This window comes from Lissotriton vulgaris, chromosome 1_1 (genome assembly GCF_964263255.1).
Source record: "Lissotriton vulgaris chromosome 1_1, aLisVul1.2, whole genome shotgun sequence".
Taxonomy (NCBI): domain Eukaryota; kingdom Metazoa; phylum Chordata; class Amphibia; order Caudata; family Salamandridae; genus Lissotriton; species Lissotriton vulgaris.
This window is the reverse complement of record NC_141685.1, coordinates 507,918,845-507,940,987: the sequence shown is the minus strand read 5'-3', so window position 1 is coordinate 507,940,987 and position 22,143 is coordinate 507,918,845. Positions and strand designations below refer to the sequence as shown.

Genomic DNA, 22,143 nt, shown 5'->3' with positions numbered 1-22,143 from the left:
AGTCGGTCCTGGGGCCTAAAAAGCCACACATGTCTTTCTTATCTGATGTATATAAGTAGGATATGATATATGGCAGAGCAACTACAGAGCTTCAGACTGCAGCCCTCCAGTTCACAGTGGATATATCTTTCCAGTCATATTTGTGTGTGGTGTAAATGTATACTGCAGCCCACATGTGACATTTCAGTTTGCATGCCACTCATGCAGATCCTGTGCCAATTTACTGTGGTCTTACTGAAAATTAGTAAACCAGTTGCGTTTAGCGAATTACAGCTCTTGTTTTGAGGGGCAAAACATGTGAAAGGTGAAACATCTGGGGAGGTCACACAGAAAAGCAACGTTACTACAACAATAGTAATAACTATAAAAAAACCTTAAAGAGGGAAAACTCTTACGTATGCTCACTACTACAAGTCCAGCTACACCTGTTCATGCATTTCGACTGGAATTAGGGATAGTGATTGCCCTGCCCTGGCATCTTGTCAGATGGGCCTATAACTTACTGCATGCACCTGAAGGTACATTAAGAGCGCTTTTATACCATGAAACTTTTAAGGTTGATTCAGGAAAAAATACTTTTAAAGAAAATCTAGAGATTGCTTTGGATCACTTCCAATGCTCTAGAAAACATTTACAAATTTGGTCTCCAGTACTCCTGAAGTTCTTTTTGAAAAAATCTACTCCAAGATTGAGCTATGAAATGGATAAGCTTTGTTGTCAACAGTTATCCCACTATAAGCTCTCACTAGCCAGCGTGGAGTATAAAGAGACCCCAAAATACCTGCGATTCACACTAGACCATTAGGTTAGGAATTGCATCCTGATGTTAAGATTGAGGACATTACCACTAAAAGATCTGTGTAGTAGAGGCATTCAAGATTTGTCCAAATAGCTCCTTGGTCGATGCACGCTCCCGATATTTAAAACCTATTTGCACTAAATATAATATATCTAGAACAATTGATTGGATTGAGTTAATAAGAGCCTCACCAGATGAATTTGTATGTTATAAAGTTTTCAAAGCATTTCTTCCATTGTTTTAGAGATGTTCAAACTATGAATAATAAACTCTTTTGTTCACATTGCATTTTTAATATCCTGGTACTGTGGATCGGAATCATTTGTTTATATTATTTAAGCATAATCTAAATCTCTTTAGAGATCAATAAAAATTAAAAATTTCAATTTCAAATCTACAACAATAATTAAGAAAATGTAAGATTGTAATGCAAGATGTTTCTTGTAATTGTGTGAATTAATGATATTTAGAGTGTTTATTACCCTGCAGTAGGGTGTCTTAGTGCTAAGAAGGGATGCCAGAAAAAAGCAATTAGTTCTGAGGGAAAAACAAGATTTCAGTTTTTGTCCATGATCAGTTGTGTTCATGCGGTTTGCTATCAGAATAGCATGGTAGGACTTTTAAAGCGTTTGGATTGTACCTTTGCACCAAATTATGGTTACTTAACACCATGCGCGCGGCGGCTTTTCCCGCTGTGCGCTGACTTTTTAAAAAACCCGCGTTACATGACGAGCTCAGCTCGTCATGAGCGTACGAGAACCGTAACTCATGACGAGCGGAGCTCGTCATGAACTTCGAAGGGGTTATGCTAAATAAAAGGTATCAAGACCCATTGAAGAAAGTGAGCATTAACTATGAAAGGAGTTGTTGATAAAATGTTCTTAGTTTGGTTGTACACAGGTCAGTGTTGCAAATGCATGTATAATATAAAATCTGGTGTTTTATCAACAATCTATTTTATTTTTTTAGCCGTGTTACTGCAGTCCATCGTTCAACTAAAAGGTTTCAAGTTCATTAGTGCAAATGAATGGCTGTTTGCTAGAAATGCTTGCCGAAGTTCAGCTAAAACAGAGCAATATCTGTAAAAGAGCACATTTCGTATTTCATCCATACACAGAATTGTCCAGGGCAGAAGTGTGCAACACACTTTCTTCCAACTTCACCTATTGCTTTGAAGGTCATTCTGTAAGTTATTTTTTGTTTTTCACACCTAACATTAGACTTTCCAAAATGAACTAGAGGCAGCTTTGCCCAGCAGGAAAATACACAGCTAAACTGTAAGAATCTGGTGCAGCTTGTATTACCTGCTAATTTGGGATTGTGCAAGGTTGGAAATTAGCAGTGCAAAATATTCACCCAGTTTTAAGTTCGACACCTGGGAATGGGGAAGAACACATCAATATCACGTGTTATTCCCCCATTTGAGATACAGAAACAGTGCATGTGCTGCACAGTGTGGGAGGAAATTACAATCCCATTTTGGACATACACAGGATTGTGAGGCCCCGTCTGCATTAGGGCCCAAATATTTTTTTTCAGACACATTGAACTTAAACTAAACCACTTGAAACTTCAAAGATTTCAGTACTGACATTCAAGTGGGATTTATAGACTGTTAAATAACAATGTTGACTGACAGGTTACATTTAATTTCCTAATTTGATTTACACGTTTTTGTTGGTGAGACTCTTTGTCATCTATAAAAAGCCAAAGATCCAATAGTATTACACATTATTGCACATTTCTGCACCAGAACAAACGTTTTATCAACAAAAAGGTATTGCTCTGTTTTAGAGATGAACCAGTGTGTGTTCTGCTGCATTCCCTAGGTCACATGCATCTTTATTTAATGAAATTCAGTCCACTTGCTGAAATATTTGGTAAAACTTTTTATCATTAAATCTGTGTTTTGTTTTGCTTGTACCCTCTGCTAAAGTATGTACGAAGATCAGCCTCCTCCTGTATGTATAAAGATCAGAATGCATCACGTACGTACAAAGATCTGAGCGATTCGATATGTGTGGCGACCAGGCTCCCTTCCTTTATGCTTGAAAATAATGATGCCGTCTATATATATTAAAATAAGACTGGCTCCTGTAAGGTTGTATGAAGGTCAGATTGCATTTTGTACATATGAGCATCAGGATGCCTCCTGATTGTAAGAGAATCAGGTGGTACCCTTTAGGTGTGAAGATCTGGCTGAATACAGTATAGAGGAAGATCAGGTGGTCCCCTGTGTACATGAGGACACGCTGACTCCTGTTTGTGTAAATTACAGGCTCAGTATTGTCTACTTTAAGTACAGGTTATCTTCTGGAACACTCTAGGATATGATTTGTGATCCATTACATAGAAACAGGTTGAGGTCTTGGAGGTCAGTTTCTCTTATTTAGTGTTGTAACTGGGGGTCTGTAGTTGGCAGAGGTAGGTACCTTTGACCAAATAGGGACCTGCTTCTAGTCAGGGAAAGGGGATTACTCTCCTGGATAACCCCTGCTCACCACCTTGGTAGCTTGGCATGAGCAGCCAGGCTAATCTCAGAGGCAGTCTGTTAAGCATTTGTGAACACATACAGTAATACAATGGAAACACTACAGATGGACACCACACAGGTTTTATAAAAATAAGTATTCTTTATATAGAACGATCTCAAAACCATAAAAAACAAAAATCCACAATACTGTAATCAATAATAATTCTTCAAGATGGTAGGAATAGTTAGAAAATAGGTTATTCACTTAAAAGCTGTCTTTGGCAACAGATAACCCCAACGGGAGTTATCACAACGTCAAGATCAAAGAAATCCCAAAGTACAGCGTCGACTGCAAGGTGCACAACGTCAGGCTCGGAGTGAAATCAGACCCAGACAACGCAGAACCTTGGTCAAGCAAAAAAAAAGACAGCTCAAGGCGTCGAGGAGGTGCGGCGTCGTTGGCGCATTGCGGTGTCAGATCTGAAAGAGACACGTTGGTGATAGATTCCTTACCTTAGAATATCCCCAGGCGTCAGACTGGATCTGGAAAGTTTTGCGTAGCAATACCCCTGCACGTCGGTAGGCGTCGTCCGCGGCTCCGCATTCGTCGTCGGCATCGTTAGCGCTGGAATAACGTCGCCGGAGTACTTAGACGCCGCCCTCGCGCGCTGACGTCAGTTCTTCTTTTTTCCGCGACAGCTAGCGCAGATCCAGAGAAGCTCTACCCCTTAGTCACTTTTTGACTAAACTTGAAGCCCTCATAGCTCCAAGAGTCGGCATCGGTCTTCGGGATCAAGATCCTCAGGTAAGAGGCATGAGAGGTCAGAAAGGCGTCATCGCTCTTCTGACCCAACCTGACGCTCGCACGACGTGGCCGGGGATTCGGGTGACACTACCCACGCGGCTCCGACGGAGTCGCGGGCGCCGCAGCCTGCCCCACACCTTCCGGTCCCTGGGCATGATGCAACGCCTGAGGAGGTCGAGCGGTACCTCATGGCTATGAGGACTCTCCCTCCTCCGCCGGGTTCCGTGGCGCCTTCGGGCCCAGCGGTCCCGGCTGCGGGGCATAGCGGGTCGGGTGCTTCGGCTCCGACGCCGCCGGGTGCTTCGGCCCCGCCTCCGCCAGTGACTTTGGTTCCGGAACCGGGTCGTTGCTGGTCGACTTCATGACTTCACCGACGCCGGCGCCTAGAGTGTTACCCCCGGCGCCGCCCACGGGCGACGACGCCCCGATCGTGCCCTTGATTCGGTTCCGGCACCGGAGCGCGCCTCTGGGCGCCGCTCTCGACGACGTAGGGAGATTTTTATTTCCACGAACCGGCCCCATCCTTTGAACCTGAATTTCAGGTGATGGGTGACGAGGGAGATTGGGAGGGGTCTGTGGACCCTCTTACACAGGAGTGCCAGTCTCAGCAGGACTGGACATGTGAGCTTTGGGATGCCAGTGGACTGGACACTTCGCCAGACACTGGTTTTGTCTCCCCTCCAACTGTGGATACAGAGGGAAGGCTGCCTACAGTGTAGTGTTGACGCGGGCGGCCAAGGCATTGGGTCTGGAGCTCCCCATCACGGCCGTGAGGACTAACCTCCTCACTGAGGTCCTTAAACCGCAGGCAAGCTCGCTGAGCCTCTACTGCAATTTAATAAGGCCTTGTGTGACGTTCTTTTGGGCACTTGGTCCAAGCCCGCTACAAGTCAGCCTGTAGATAGGAATGTGGCCAGAAACTACCCACCGGCTCCAGGCGACCCTTGCTTTTTGTCGACCCACCCCACCCCGAGAGCCTGATTATCCAAGCCTCTACTTCCCGGACCGCATTCCCGCCGGCTCCGCCCGATCGGGAATCCAAGAGGTATGAAGAATTCGGTAAGAAGGTGTTCTCGTCCTTGAGTTTGGGACTGCGGTCAGTCAATACTGCATGCCTCTTGGGCCGCTACACCCACACTCTGTGGGACACGGTCGCGGACGTGCTGCCTCAATGTCCGGAGGAGGCACGGACTAAACTCGCCCAAGCCCTTGCGGAGGGTCGAGATGCGGCACGCTATTCCATCCAGTGTGGGCTTAATACCACGGACTCACTGGACAGAGCGATGGCAACAACGGTGGCAGTTCGACGCCACGCCCCGTTGAGGACCGCCAACTTTCCGGCTGATGTCCAGGCCACCCTTCTGGACATGCCGTTTTATGGCCGTCGCCTCTTTGGCGACAAGGCAGACCATGCGCTTGAGCGTTTTAAGGACTCCAGGGCTATGGCCAAGTCCTTGGGTCTCTCTGCCCCACGCCAGCAAACGGGTGCATTTCGCTCCTTTCGTGGCCTAGGAAGGGGCGCTCCCACACGTGCTGCCAGCCACGCACCGCAGACTAATACACAGCGTGGTGGCGGCCGTGGAAACCGCCGTGTTGGTGGTCGGGGACAACAGCGAGGCCAGTCCACACCGTCCCCTGCAGCATCCGCCTCAAAACCCTCCTAGTCCGTGCTTTCAGGCCCATGTGACGCCAGTGGGGGGCAGGGTTCGCCATCATCACTTCCACGGGGCACTGTCATGTCGGACATGTGGGTGCTGCAAATTGTCCGAAGGGGCTACTCCCTCCCCTTCGAGACGACCCCTCCAGCCATGCCACTGCAGTACCACCGTGTGTCGGGGGATAATTTGCGACTTCTGCAAGAGGAAGTTACGGCCATCTGGGCCAAGGGGGCCATCGAGCGCATTCCTGGGCCAGAAGTAGGGTTTGGTTGTTACTCCCACTACTTTCTGGTACCCAAGAAGAGCAAAGGGGGCATGCACCCTATCTGGTACCTACGGAACATCAATGGCTTCCTCCGGAAGGAGAAGTTCAAAATGCTGACATTGGCTCAGGTCTTAGCTGCCCTGGACCCAGGAGACTGGATGGTAGCGCTGGACTTGCAGGACACTTATTTCCACATCCCCGTCCTGCCGGCCCACCGGCCCACCGGCGCTACCTGCGGTTCATGGTAGGCCACGAGCACTTTCAGTTTACCGTGCTCCCCTTCGGCCTTACCAGCGCCCCAAGGGTGTTCACGAAAGTTATGGCGGAGGTCGCAGCTCATCTGCGCAGGTTAGGGGTATCAGTCTTCCCCTACCTCGACGACTGGTTGTTGAAGACAGCCCCAGACAGTTGTCAGCCTCCTCCAGACAACAGCGGACCTCCTGCACCAGCTGGGGTTTTCCATCAACGTGCCGAAGTCACACCTGTGCCCCTCTCAGAAGCTCCTCTTCATCGGAGCGGTCCTCGACTCGGCGCAGTTTCGGGTTCATCCTCCCGAACAGTGGGTCCAGGATATTCAGGCTCTGATTCCAATCTTTCAGCCTTTATCCCAGGTGTCGGTCAGGTTGACTCTGCAGCTTCTGGGGCTGATGGCCTCCTGCATCCTTCTGGTGCATCACGTCAGGTGGCGGATGCCGGCTCTGCAGTGGGACCTGAAGTTTCAGTGGGCCCAACATCAGGGCAACCTGTCCGACCATGTCAAGATCTCGGAGGGCACTGTGAGACAGCTGCAGTGGTGGCTCACGGACCGCGATTGGGTCAGCGGCAGGTCCCTCTCCCTTCCCCAACCGGAGAAAGTAGTTCTGACGGACGCGTCCCTCCAGGGCTGGGGAGGCCACATGGGAGAGGCGGAGATCATAGGCCTCTGGTCTCCGGTGGAGTCCCGGCTCCATATCAACCTTCTGGAGCTGCGGGTGATTCGTCTAGCACTGAAGGCATTCCTCCCCTCTGTCCGGCGGAGTGTAGTGCAGGTGTTCACGGACAACACCACCGCCATGTGGTACTGCAACAAACAGGGTTGGGTGGGTTGTGGACCCTATGCCAGGAGGCTCTGTGCCTCTGGCAGTGGCTGGAACATCAGGGCGTGACTCTGGTGGTTCAACACCTTGCAGGTTCTCTGAACGCCAGGGCGGACGAGCTCAGCTGAAGGTGCATGATGGATCACGAATGGTGCCTGAACTCGGACGTGGCGCAAGGCCTCTTTCTGCAGTGGGGAGAGCCTTGGTTAGATCTATTCACCACCGAAGAGAATGCGCAATGTCATCAGTTCTGCGCGTTGGAATTTCCAAGGCGGCACTCGCCTCTACCACTTCTGCCCAGAGTGCTGAAGAAAATCAAGCGCGACCGGGCCCACGTCATCCTTGTGGCTCCGGACTGGGCGCGAAGGTACTGGTATCCCGAGCTACTCACTATGTCAGTCGATCCCCCGATTCGTCTGCCTCTTCAGGAGGACCTTCTGTCGGAGCAGTAGGGGACGGTCCTCCACCCGAACCTGTCCAGTCTCCACCTCCATGCTTGGAGATTGAGCGGCGACAGTTGAGGCCATTTGACTTGCCTCCTGAAGCCTGTAATGTCATTCTGGCAGCCAGGCGTCCCTCCACAAAGTTGGTATACGCCTGCAGGTGGAACAGATTTGTGGCATGGTGCACAGCAAAGACTGTGGTTGCTCTCAATGCCCCTCTTTCCGAGATTCTCCTCTTCCTTCTTTCTCTTGCCCAGCAGGGCTCTGCTCTGGGCACTATCAAGGGCTACCTTTCTGCCCTTTCAGCCTTCTTAAGGCTACCTGATCAGCCTTCTTTGTTCAAGTCCCCCATTGTAAACAGATTCTTAAAGGGCATCACTCATATGTTCCCTCCTGTTCCTTTCGTGATGCCCCAGTGGGACTTGAACCTGGTTCTAACTTACTTGATGTGCGCTCCCTTTGAGCCACTTCATAACTGTCCTCTCCGTCTTCTTACACTTAAGACTGCTTTCCTGGTTGCCATCACCTCTGCCAGGAGAGTGAGTGAGCTCCAGGCCCTTTCCTCTAAACCTCCTTTCCTTTCTGTCCATCCGGACAAGGTTGTGTTGCGGACAAAACCCTCTTTCCTGCTCAAGGTAGTCACAGCCTTCCACATCGGCAGTCCATCACCGAGGAGAGATACTCCACTGTCTGGACCCAAAACGTGCGCTCTCTTACTATCTGGATTGCACACGCCAGTTCCGGGTGGATGACCAACTCTTTGTTGGTTACGTGGGCGTTAAGAAAGGACGGGCGGTGCACAAGCAGACCATCTATCGGTGGATCGTGTTGTGCATCCAAGCTTGTTACTCTTTGGCTAAGAAGTAACCTCCTGTTGGGCTGAGGGCCCACTCCACTCGGGCGACGGCGACTACTACTGCCCTGGGCTGAGGCGTCCCCTTGCAGGACATTTGTCAGGCAGCTACGTGGGCCTCGCTGCACACGTTTGCAAGACACTACTGCCTGGACAGCCAAGTCCGGAGGGATGGCTTCTTTGGCCGTTCCGTCCTCCAGGACTTTGTGGTGTGATTATTGGTTGGCAGACCCACCACCGGGGTTGGTATTGCTGGGGTATCTTTTCTAAGGTAAGGAATCTATCACTAACGTGTCTCTTTCAGATGCACAAGTTACTACTTGTGTAACAATATATCTGTAAGAGACATTAGTTAGTGATAGATTTCTTACCGACCCACCCATCCTCCCCGTTCTGCGAACCGATATCTAGGGTTAAGGTCATCCCCTTTCAGGGCCCTAGTTTCATGGCACCAGTGTTGGTTCCATCATGGCTCTGCGTATCTGGCGCGGGAAAGCTGTGTATAAGAACTGACGTCAGCGCGCGAGGGCGGTGCCTAAGTACTCCGGCAAAGTCATTCTGGCACTAACGACGCCGACGACGGACGCGGAGCCGTGGACGACGCCTACCGACGCGCAGGGGTATTGCTACGGAAAAGTTTCCGGATCCAGTCTGATGCCTGGGGATATTCTAAAAGTGGTCCGAGTTTACGCAGTTGCTTCTAAATATTCTGTCTTAGTACATGAAAAAACGTTCACCACATATATGTATCATTATGCATTATTAAACAAAGTGAACAATAAAGCTAACAATATTCAAAATATGATTGTATTTATTTTTACAATCGTGTCGATTGTGAATTGCTGCATCACAAAAGTAACTTTTTGTCTTCAAAGTATATAAGCGTAATTTTCAAAGCATCACAGCGATAGTGCTCTCAGTGAAGGAAGGAAGGGATGTGATCGGGTTTGTGAGGGACTCGGTAAAGGTGGTGTGACATTGGTAGCATTTTGCTGACGGCTGAAGAAAACGCTGACCATGGATCAGAATGGTGCCAGGCACGCACTGAATTAAGAAATCGTCCTCCACTGGCCTAAATACGCGAAATAGGTGCAAGAGTATGCTCAACCACATGAGCATTGGCCAAAACCTTTAGGAGCTCACGCTGGCCCACGCAGTGACGGTTCAGACGCCGACCTTTACATCAATGCGCTCACGTTTATATCCTGATGAAGACCCCAACATGAGGCAAGAAAACCCCTTCCATATCCATAGGGGTCGAAATGTAACTACACCAACCCAGCACACCATAGGACTAAATACAATGGATTTGCCTAGCCTATGTGGGATGTGATTAGGGCACATGTGTACTAGCTTAAGTGTAAAAGCCTACTGATTTTAATGTGATGCTACCAATGTCACAGACTCCTTCTTTCCTTTGGCAGGGTGGGCCAGGGTCATCAGACACACCACAGGAGGTGGAGGGAGGCAGCATTGTGGAAGGCAGGCACAGCCCTATTCAGGCCCAGGTGCTACTCCTCCCACCAATCAACATGCAGATAAGTCTATTCAGCCCTGCGCTAACTCACCCTGTCTCCTGGAGCCAGCCTAGCCCCTGTCACTCAGAAAACCAGACATAGAATACACAACCTAGCAGAGGCAGGCTGGATGGTTAGGCAAGAAAATACTTACTTTCTAAAAAGGGTATTTTCAAACACAAAACGTTAAACCAAGTTTACTAACAGATGTAGTGCATCATCCTGAGTTCAGGCATACTAAATTCAAATTTCTACCATGTTCCCTGGGTCAGTTAGGATTATAGGATGTTATAATCAAACTGCCCATTCTAGCCTATGAGGACAGGTAGCCTTGCAATAGTGAAAAGCATAATTGGCTGTAATTCACTATCAGGACATGCCACACACATCAGGGCATGTCCTACCTCTTACATACAATGCACCCTGCTCTTGGGCCTACCTTAGGAGTGTCTGATATGTAGAAAAGGGAAGGTTTAGGGCCTGGCAAGTGGGTGCACATGCTAAGCTGACATGGCAGTTCTAGACTGCACACAGGCTCTGCAATGACAGGCTTGAGACACATTTTACAAGCTGCTTCTGTGGGTTGCACAATCGGTGCTGCAAGCCCACCAGCAGCATTTGATTTACAGGCCCTGGGCACACATGGTGCACTATACTAAGGTCTGACAAGTAAATCAAATAAGCCAATCATGTAGTCACTAATCAATACATCAATTTAACATAGGGAGAACTTGCACTGTGACACAGACTATCAGTGGCACAGTGCCCAAAGCATCTAAACCAGCAAAACAGATCGAAAACAGACCAGGCAATCAGTTAAAAATTGAAGCGAGACTCACGTCAATGGTACCAGGTCTAACATTTAGGTTTGTAGTGGTCTTTAAAAAGGAGCATCTTCAGATTCTTTTTGACTAGAAGGAGGATAAGAACAGCTGCATTGTCTGATCTCCTGGTTTGGTGGTATCTGCCTGAGGCTGCTCTTTACCAAACTAGTTAAGCAGTAGAGCCTCTGCAGGATTTAATGAGCTCTGCTGCGGTATGCAGCATGCTTTTCATGGGTTCTAAATTGGTCTCAATTAATACATTGAGTAGGATGTGGCTTTCATCCATGTGGTGGATGTCTAAATTAAGCATGAGGAACTGCTGTTCCACCTCCCCATCCATCATTTAGTGGTGGAAGGTCCCTGGTCTGGACTTCAGTTAATTAAAAGCAGGAATGATGGACTCAAGCTGCATATCCCACAGGACACTGCATTTAGGTTCCCGGGAGGACAGTCACAAAAATCGGGGGTAGTCTGGTCAAGATGGTGGAAGTGCCTCAGACCATGTAAGGAGGGAAAATGGCTGGGTGTGCTGGAAAGCGGGATGGATCAGCGAGGTACAAGGGGAGTAGTTGAACCACAGTGGGCAGATTGGGAAGATTGACCACTTATGCAGTAGCTGGCATCCATGATTTTTTTTGAGTATGGATGGGCAGAGCTCGAACAATTCAGGACATGGGCTGGACAGGTGCTCATCAGTGTGAATCATCCTATTGCCTGCAACATCCTCCTCAAATTTATTTTTTAGACAATTTTCATAGGTGGAATAGTATAAAAAATATTAGACAGTGGTGTGACCTTTTCACAACTTCCCACACTCCTAATACCATTTAAGATAGCTTTTACCATTGATAAGTGTGGCTCAAATCCACCTGAGCGACTTACCTCACTCATCTATCACTAACAATTAAATAATCCAGCCAGGCAGTGGAGAAGAATTAGACACATATTTATTTAAATAATATTCATCTGCAGATGGGCCCTGTCAGTTCTACACCCCAGAGAGTGCATCGAGAGGACTGACTCCTCTCCTCACAGCAATACATTATCAGATAGCATGGTAGAGTAAAACCACGCCCAGACTGGAAAAGTACTGGGCTCAGCAGAGGGAGAACAATTACCTCATACATGATGTTATCTTGGATTTTTGGTAGTGTGTGCTTTGACAGAGAGGTTTGTAATCAAAGTGGACCCAAGTGATTTTGTAGTTGTTGGCGGTGGTGAGTGTTGAAGACATCAAGGGGTTTTATCGCATAGCCAAGGCTAAATATGGAGCAGTTGTTCAGTAGCTCTGCACCTGACCTCTAAATCTAGAATAAATGGAGGCAGGTTTTGAGTGGCTGAATGTTGTAAGCTGGAGAATAGTCTTAGGAAGAGTGGATAAGAAGATCAGGGTTTCTCCTGTTTCCATAAAGATCAGTCTGATTTCTCTTTAGAGGAAGATCGCTTTGCCTCCTGTATGATCATGCTGCTATACCGTCTGTATGTATGAAGATCAAAATCTCTCTTGTTTCAATGAAGAACACACACTGCCTTCTGGGTGTATAAAAATTAGGGTACCATCGGTGTGTATAAACATCAGCCAGCTGTCTGCTAGCATGAAGATCCGAATATCCCCTCTATGTATGAAAACCATGGTATCGCCTGTATTTATGAAATGTTGACGGTCTCCCAGCTGTATGACTGAAGATCTGACTCAAACCTATGAGCAAAGTATGGAGAGTAGAATGTCTCCTGTTTATATGAAGATGAGACAATCATATGTATGTATAAATGTCAGACTACTGTATGTGCAAAGATTAGACTGCTGGCTGCATGTATGAAGATCAGGCTTCTTTCTGTATGTGTGAAGATCCGACTGCTGAATGTGTGTATGTATAAAGGCAAGGCTGAGTCATGTATGTATGGAGATCAGGCTGACATTTGTTTCCAGGAAGATCGGGCTGCGATATGTATGTGTACAGTTCTGCATCTGTCAAGCTCAGGCTTTCTCCTGCATGTATGAAGATCAACCTGCATCATGTGTGAGGAACAGGCTATCTTTAACACTGTTTCAAAGTGCTTCTTTCAAATGGGAAAAGACCTTTGGATCCTTTTCTAAAACAAAATGAAAGACTCATTTTGCTTTGCCTTTAGTTAAAGAAGATGTATTGACAGCATGCCTAAAAGGGAACTATTTTCCTTGAGATTTTTGGCTCTTCTTAGATTCTTTTTAGCTTGATTTAACTTTATTGATGCTTTTCTCAACATAGACCTAGAGCTGTTGTATTTTGGCATTACCTTTTGGTGACAAAAAAACAAAATAACTGAAAACTTACATTTTAAGCATTGCTTCACTAAAACCATTGTGTACACAAGTTTGCATGTTCAATAAATGCTTTGTTTGCTGACATTGTGCTTATTGTTTGCTGTGTACATATATCGGATGTGGCCCTGAAATGTCCTGTTTCTCTTAAAGTGGCATCAATAATGTTCTCGATGCAAGATCGATTGGGATGAAAGTATTTGAAGATTATGCTCTATCGTGGTACTGGATCTTGATGTAAGTATTCAAGCTTATCGGTGTTATTATTAATTTAATATTTATTTGTACAGATTCACTAAAAGCTTGGGTTTGGGATGACATCAGAGCTATCTTACACTGGTGGTGATAGTAACAGTGTAGTTATAGTTAGGCCTGAGTTTTCATTAAAAAGACATTTTTGGTTTCCCAATCACTTTGACACTGTGCCATAAATCGGCACGAAATTTCCCAAAAAAGGCTTCCAGTTTGCGTCCTTTATGGTAGGTTTCACACTGATTCGTCAAGCTGGGCCTTGGGCGTGGTGGTTTCAAACATTTCCGATTCTACTCCCTCCAGGAACGTTATTGTTTGCTCATTGTTACAGGTGGGAAATGGGGGCAGGGCTTCCCTGTGGACTGGGGGTGGATGGACTGTGTGGCAGGGTAGGGGAGAGAAAGGGAAGAATATTTTTGCAGGGCGAACAAAGAAAAACGTTATCAGGCACCATGGCATGTGATTTAGGCTGCATGTGTGATTTTACTGGTCATAATTACCGGAGTGAAAAATAGGTCTGGCGTTCCTACACGTAGGAAAACCTGGCACTGGAACCAAACCAGTCATGATCAGTGAAGAGTTTCCATATCATAATTCCACTCCACCTGAGTCATAAAATGTCAGGAGTGATGTAATATGTGAGGTCATAAGCAGTGCATGATGGGTTTGCAAGTTATAGTTTGTTCACTAAACTATAATTGCTATATTTTAGTATATATATATATATTTTTTAAATTAGGCTCCTTCCGACACTTCCCTATAACATCTTCTTAACCGTAGTTTTTTTAAATGAATTTCAGTTTCTTTTAACTCAAGTGAATGTCCTAGCACTTAACCATATAACTTAACTACAACAACTCTAAACTTTGTTTTATTAGTGAATACAATCTATCTATCTATCCATTCCTCCATCTGTCCAAAGGTTAAAGGAATGTTATAGTTAGGTGAACATGTCACTTAAAACAAACTGTTTTAAATTAATAAAAACACTGAAATTTGCCAGTTATAGTTGTCTCAAGTTACTATAACTTGTGCCCTACTATAATGGCACCCCCTACTAGGCTTTCCCTATCGTGCCCCCTTATATCTATTTTTTACATTTTTTTCCTCAGGACTCAGTCCTGAGTCCTAAGATGGCTGCTGCCTCATCTCTTTGATGTGGTGGCAGCCAATCAAATCTCATATTGAATAGGAACTAGGGAAATGTGTTTTCAATATTTCTATATGAAAACAAGAAAATGTATATTTTAGTCATTTAAAATTGATTGTCTTAAAATTCTGTTATTACTTTCTATAGGGAGATCTACACTCTAGTGGTGGAGATCACCGCAAACAGGTGGAAAGTCACTAATAATAAATTTAAACTTGTAAATTCCGTTGTAGAATTCCTCCCTTTCTTATTTGAGAGGGGGAGACTCACAAGTCTACATTTAAGTGCATATCTACTCTTGGAAATGCTAAATTCCATCCATGAGGAGATATACATCTGGATGTAGGTGTAGATCGAAACGAGAGAAAAGCTACACTTGTAAGCTTACCTTTGTGAAAAGGGTCCTAGGATTTCAATTAAAAGCCTAGAAGTAGTGCCTGTGGAGGCGTAGTAGGATACAGTTTATCTTCTCTGTCAATAAATGACATTGTGGCATAACGTGGGTATCCATTTTCGCCATGTCAACAATTATGATTTCTACAGCTTCAAGAGACTGAACTCTTTCTGCAAATCGCTAATATGTGCACCTTATCACCAGCAAAGTAGATCAATGACTTCAAGTTCGAAGGCTGGCCTTGCTCCAAATCTGTGTTTCATTTTCTGAGGTCGATAAAATGAGTATTAAATGAGCACCAAGCTTTTAATGGCTCACAGCACAGTGGCAGTGCCACCCTCCTGGTCCTGACTGTCCAGTGTGCTACAGGATCTCCATCAGAAATGTACAAAGCTGTTATATAACTATTAAAGTAGTGCCCGTTTGTTTACTTGATCGTACAGTTTATGGATATTGCTGGTGAATTAATCCGATTATTTGCCTTTTAGACTTATGTAAAGAAATAAAACGGTGACTAATTGTCTGGTTAAAGTCAAACAGCATATTACTTGCCTTGTAACCCAGTAAAACGGCTGTTTCTACAAAGTGCAACATTGCGTAACAAACTTTTTTTGTACAACGTGCTTGAACCATCAGTAATAATTGCATATTTACATCAGCAATTAGCCCTTTAAAAACATTTTGAAATAAATATATGTTTGGGACAAATATGCAAGAAATGGGAATTCACGTGAAGGATAAATGTAACATAAATCAAGCATTTTAGTTCAGTTAACTGTGTCTTTCATCAAAAGGTATATTTTGCTTGTGCCTACACTTTTCCTGATCACATTTTTTTAAAATTAAAACAGCAGTATTCACACCTTCAATACTTCTGAAAAATATAGGCATATGCCAACCTGGGCCAATATCACAAATAGGGTGCACAGCACTTTACCTGTCTGCGTCACGGCGCACCTCTAAAAAATGTGTATTGTGCCCAAACAGGGACTGTGTGACATATTTTGATGAATGTGATTCCCTGGCGGCTGCGCATCAGTTGAAATACAGAGCTCCATGTTGCTCTGTGCAGGGGCACCTGCACTTCGAGTAGGGGAAAGGGATCCTCTTCAGAGCAGGTGCAAATGAGGGAGCGCCCTCTGAAGATAGCTCTGACCTACAGTGTTGCAGAAGGGGCATCACAAACGCTTGCAGCCCTTTCTGTAATATCAAAGTGCCCTGCAGGTGCACACGCGGCACTTTCCTTAATACGGTCCCTAGTGTCACCCTCTTCCACCTTTAAGTTACACAATAAAAAAAAACCTACACTATGCAGAATCGATGAGGACGTTTTTGTTAGTTCCAGAGAAAAGTCAGAAAAAATAAAGTTACTGACAAGAAAGGCATATAGAAAAGTAATCTAAAACGGGTACAGTTAATCCAACAATGTCGCTGTCAACAACAATGACAATCCCATGCCCTTGCTCCGCTTCTGATAGTTAAAGTTCTGGGGCCTCATTTATGAAGGCCTTGCGCCACCGATGCGTCACTTTTAACATGGGAAAAAGTGACGTATCGGTGGCGCAAGGCCTTCATAAATAAGGCCCCTGCAATATGAAAATGCAGTAAAATGTTTCATTACTTGTCCAATGCTGCCATCGTGTGGCTATGTAATTCCATTATTGTATCATATGTGAAACGGTGACAACGCAAACTATAAGAGCGCTTAGCAATAAACTCATGTACACACACACACACACAGATATCAGTGAGCACGCCAGGTACCGCAGCGGGAACATGTGGAAGCTGTTATTTACATAGTCTGTGCTTTTAACATTTTAATTAAAATTACAAAAACGCAGAGAAGACAGAATGCAAAAGCAAACGTTATTACATCAGCAACTTTTTCCTATCAAACGAGTCCCTGTGAGGGAGCTCTGAGGCGTTAGTGATGAAGATGCGTGCCCAGTGCAATCAAACTCATAATAATAGCAATGTAAGGAAGGAAATAAAACTATTTCTAAGATAATAATACTGGTTCCCCGGTAAGAGTAAAATGTCTTTGGGAGCAACGTTTTGGAGCGGTTGAAGGGCATGAAGAATAGTATGGGAACTGTGGTGCTGCATGCAGTGGGGGTGGGGTTAGTGATCCTGTGTCCGAGGTCAGGTGTGGCTAAAAAAACAAAATATTCAGGGGCAGATTTACAATATCTGGCGCTTCCCTGCAGATCAGCAGGGATGCGTCAGCTATGTTGCGTGACGTTAGGAACCTCTTGCACCACCATGGATGTGCGACACACCGTGGGCAAAGGAGAGACAGATGCGAGACGCACTTGTCAGCGTATAGGTGACGCAGTGCTGGTGTCATGCCGCAAGCGTGATGCAACTCCAGCACTGCGCAGGTCGAGCCTGTACTTGCTCTGCTGCGTCACCCCTTACGCCTGCTCCAAGCAGGTGTTAGGTTTTGACGCAGTGGAGACGTAAAAGTGACTCCTTGAAATATTGTAGTTTTCACAGCGTCATTTTTTTACGGGGCTTCTTTGCGACGGAACTCCCACCATGCATACATTATACCTGACGCAGGTATAATGTAGCGCAGGGCTTTACATTGTGACACATCTCACTAGATGCGTCATGTTGTAAATCTGTTGCATAGTGGAGCATTGTTTACAATGCCACTGCGTCACAGAAGTGACGCAACAGTGTCGTAAACATGTCGCAAGGGGCTTGTAAATCTGCCCCTCACGTTTTTTTGGTCTTTCACCTTCGGTTAGCTGCATATAAAATAGTGCATAGCTTAAATGAAAAATAATGTTTTTAAAGTTAAGTTAATTGCACTATAAAACATTATGAAACCTGTTAGTTAATTCACAGCAGAGGTCTATGTGTAACCAGAGAGCCACAGAATTGCATCTTGGTTGCTGCAGTGGAGAATAGTGACTTGTGTACTTTTAGTGCTTCGAGGTCCTAACCTGACACAGAAAGCACTGTTAGTATGTAAGTCATTGTTTTAAACTTGCATTGCACACAGTATAAGATAGAATGCTACAATATGCCCAAAAAGTAAAATGGTGCTTCCAAAATATAGATGTTAGTAATACCCAGACTGTACATAATGCAATTTTTTATATACAACTGTCCCTTAAAAGCACACACCTCACAGCTCAGCTAGTAACTCCCTTGCACCACCACGTAAAGAATAAATCTTTATCATCACAAAGCTTCCAGGGATTCCATCAATTGAAGCAGGTACTGGCTCTCAAGCACCATTTACATTCACAGATTAACCAGTTGCATACATTCGCATTTCATTCAGGCAAGCAGGGCACTCTGGCAAGAAGCCTTATTTATTATTTAGCTGTCCCCCTGCCTTCGGTTTCACAGCACGGGAGACTCCTTAAATGACATTTCAGATGACATAACCATCCCAGGACGATTGTCTTTTTACAAAAAGTAGGGGAACGTTTTTTCATAAATTAAAAAAGTATGGGCATGTTGTGCCCCTTCGATCCGCCCACATTTTGACCTCTGTTACGACACAATATTGTCAAGTCAAGAGTGCGACCGAAACAAAGATGACAGTTCCCCCATAGCCCAGGGTTGACATGTCTATTCAGTCGCACGTAAACTGATGGGAGAAAATCTGGGCCTTATCTACAAGAAAGGGACTCAGCGCAGCACTGCAAGCCATTTGTCTGCACCACACTGAGTCACTTTCAAAGTACAGGGATGCAACATATTTACAATAATATGTCTCTTCCCTGTGGTTTCCCCTGCCCTGGCGCACAATTAGCTACCCATGCGCCAATGCAGGCATCCTTGCTCCATGGTGCAAGGGTGTCTGCGTTTCAGGGGAGATTGTTTTTGTGCAGGAAGGTATACCTTCCTGCACAAAACAATCACAAGAGGTGATTTCCTTTCTCTAATGCACCACACATAGAAAGAAGAGAAAGCTAGGAAAAATGAAAACATTTCTCCTTGTTGCTCCTCCCTACGCCTACACTGGGGAGGCGTAGCATTCTGACGCATTCCGAGGTTTACGTTGACGGTGATGTTCCAGCGGCGCAAGGGGCTTGTAAATAAGCCCCTCTGTACTCATGTGTAATAAAGTCCCATTAATACAAATACATTTGCCCTCTGCTATAGGCAAATAGGAATTGCACTGCTTATAAGAAGGTTCCGCTTCCCACGAAGTGGCATATCAGACATTTGTTTGCTTTCAGAGTTCTTCCACGTAGCTCCAAAAGCATTTGACTATGCCTTCCCTATCAGGGCTGCATTTAGCACTGGTGGCAATGTTTTTTGGCGCCCCTCCCAATGACCAGCTATGCCACAGATTTCCTCCCTACCACCCTTTAACAGTCTCCATAACCACTCACTCTCAGATCTATTTGATAAATTTCATAGCGTCACTCATAAAAGTGAAGGGTGTCAGAGCACTGTACATAACGCACACATTACAGAGAGACTATCAATCATGGGTGAGTAAATCAGTGTTTAGGACATAAGACAAAGGACAACAAGGGGTGAATTTACATGTCTTCCATATTAGTAGGCAGTGTAGTTAAAGAGTACTTGGTCTGGAGAAGCACAAACTCTGAATTTAAGATGTAACATAATGGATTGTGGCTCTCTTTAATAACAAAAACAGATTTTTAAGCAAATCAACCCTTTTTGGAACATTAGAATTATGAAAGTCTGGGGAAAAAAACATACAGCTATAACCTATACCTTGAAGTCTGCCAGCAGTTCTTTGATTACAGATAATAGCTCACTGTAAACTGCAACTTACAAAAGGAAGTCTCTGACAAACGCAGTCGCCCACTGACATATTTACATTACATTCACTTTGTGATCTCCATGGTACATGTTGTGTGCAGCAGGCATATTAACCCTCTGCACTACCTAACCAAGAATAAAAACTTCCTCGAGTCAGAACTTCTTTTAGACAAAACTCCGATCTCGCCCGGAAGAACATTAATCACCGGAGTTTTCTTCACATTTTAGTTGCTGCCTGAACATCTCTAGAGGCCAGGAACACAGCAGCAGGTGCCTTTAAGCACAATATAAAGTAGCAAACACTGAACAGGCTGCGAAGTCAGCACCCGGTGCAGTGGCACCAGTCGCACAGCCCTAGAGATGGTCCTGTTCCCTATATAAGATCCCTTATCCCCTTCGATGCTTGTGACAGAACCATTCCGTCATCAGTCATGGTTGGGCTGTGCTGATGATGGAATGGTTCCATCACGACCACACCCATTTACATTAGGGCCCAGCACAGGAGGAGGAGATCATCAGCAGCGATGGTGTTAAAAATAATACTCTTGGCAGAAAATATGCATGATGGCGTGCCTGAATCTGTTCCTGTCACTGTAAAACTTTGTGAAATACTTTTTTTTAACAAAATGTAATAATTTGATTTCCACCAAAAAATGTGCGATGTGCTGTACTCACAACATAATTTTGAGAGTTTTTATTTCTTGGTAGTATTTAGAAAATTATATATAATCCTCCCCCACAGCCCACCTACATTATAGCATTGCAGAAATAAATTATTCATTTCTAGATGCATAACTCACTGACCCTCAAACAAAGTTTACATTTTAGGTATGCTCAGTGTGTGGTGCTGAGTTCTTTTTCTAGCTGTATGCTCATTGTTAGACCAGACAGCCTTAGGGTGGTCTTCCCCCAAAACATTTGCCTTCCTCTTCCATTTTTGCTGATATCATTTTTGTTGGCCTTAGGACTATGAGCACTTTACAACTGCTAACCAGTACTAACACGTGTGTGCTCTCTCCTTTGAACATGGAAATGGCTTACACCCGATTTACACATTTAATTTACGTGAAAGTCCCTGGTAAAGTGGTACATGTACCCAGGGCCTGTAAATTAAATGCTACTAGTGGGCCTGCAGCACTCATTGCGCCAACCATTTAAGTAGCCTTTTAAACATACCTCAGGCCTGTCACTGCAGCATGTGTGTGCAGTGTTATGTTAATATGTTATGTTAATATTATTTTTATAGCGCACAGCTGCCCCAGCCAAGGGGCGTCCTGGCGCTTAGACAGGTACTATAACATAACCTTCCATTTTGACCTGGCAAAATAAATATTTTACCACACCTACACTTTCCTTTTCGATCTACGTAAGTCACTCCAAAGGTAGGTCCTAAATAACCTGAGGGCAAGGTTCAGTGAATTATAAAAGTTGGACATGTGCCTTTAACTTTCACATATCCTGGTAGTGGACCACCTCTCCCATAGAATAACATTGGGTTAACTAATTACATTTAATAAGTGATAACTTTCAATTGGGAGAAGGGAGAAATATCAAGTTTGTTGTCAAAAGAATTGTAATTTAAAGTCCTCTTTTATAATAAATTCGAATTTTAGGTCACAATTCTGAAAACGCCACTTTTAGAAAGCTGAGGCAAAAGAAAGGATTGATGGACGGAATGCAGGAGAATGCAAACATTCAGCCCCAGTCACAAGTTTCTGTGTTTAATCCATCATTCATTTGCTCACCACACCACCCCAGTTTGGATATGCAAATCAGTCATGACCCAGTTCCCCATGGAAACAGTCCAGCCCGAACTGCCAAGCCAAGTCCTCCCTGGACTGGAAACAAGCTTCCTGGGACTTGTTTCAGGGTATCACCCTTCATCAAGCAGGCTAGCTTGAATCCAGTGGTGTAGTGAGTAGGGGACCCAAGTCTGGGCATACCCCTCCCACTTAGAGGGACATATGCAAAAGAAACAAGGGATGGATGGAATGCTGGACAATGCAAACATTCACCCCAAGTCAAAAGAATCTGGGTTTCATCCATAATTCTTTTGCTCAACACACCACCCCAGTTTGGACCCAGCCATATACAAATCAGTCTTGACCCTGTTCCCCATGAGAACATTCCAGACCAAACTGCCAAGCCAGGTCTGCCCTGGACCGGATACAAGTTCCCGGGACCGGTTTCAGGGCATCACCCTTCACCAGCCAGGCTAGCTTGAATCCAGTGGTGTAGTGAGAACGGGACCCAGGTCTGGGTATACCCTTCCCACTTAGGGCAACATATGAAAAAGAAACAATTGATGGACGGAATGCTGGACAATGAAAACATTCACCCCCAGTCACAAGGATCTGGGTTTAATCCATCATTCTTTTGCTCACCACACCACCCCAGTTTGGACCCACCCATACGCAAATCAGTGTTGACCCTGTTCCCATGGGAACAGCCTAGCCCAAACTGCTAAGCCAGGTCCTTCCTGGACCGGAAACAAGCATCCTGGGACCGGTTTCAGGGCATCACCCTTTATTAGCCAGGCTAGCTTGAATCCAGTGGTGTAGTGAGCACAGGACC

General features: G+C 45.3%; 1 protein-coding gene across 7 annotated transcripts in view; it reads left to right on the top strand.

Moving 5' to 3' along the window:
* SLC44A5 (solute carrier family 44 member 5) overlaps positions 1–22,143 on the top strand; it is a 776,473-nt gene that overhangs the window by 577,084 nt on the left and 177,246 nt on the right. For 4 of the 7 annotated variants that reach the window (XM_086953875.1, XM_086953876.1, XM_086953878.1 and 1 more), the window contains exons 9-10: positions 1,769–1,801; positions 13,169–13,252. In XM_086953875.1, the coding sequence (XP_086810001.1) occupies positions 1,769–1,801; positions 13,169–13,252 (117 nt within the window). The remainder of the gene's footprint in view (positions 1–1,768; positions 1,802–13,168; positions 13,253–22,143) is intronic. The other 3 variants (XM_086953881.1, XM_086953880.1, XM_086953879.1) reach the window with 1 other exon arrangement.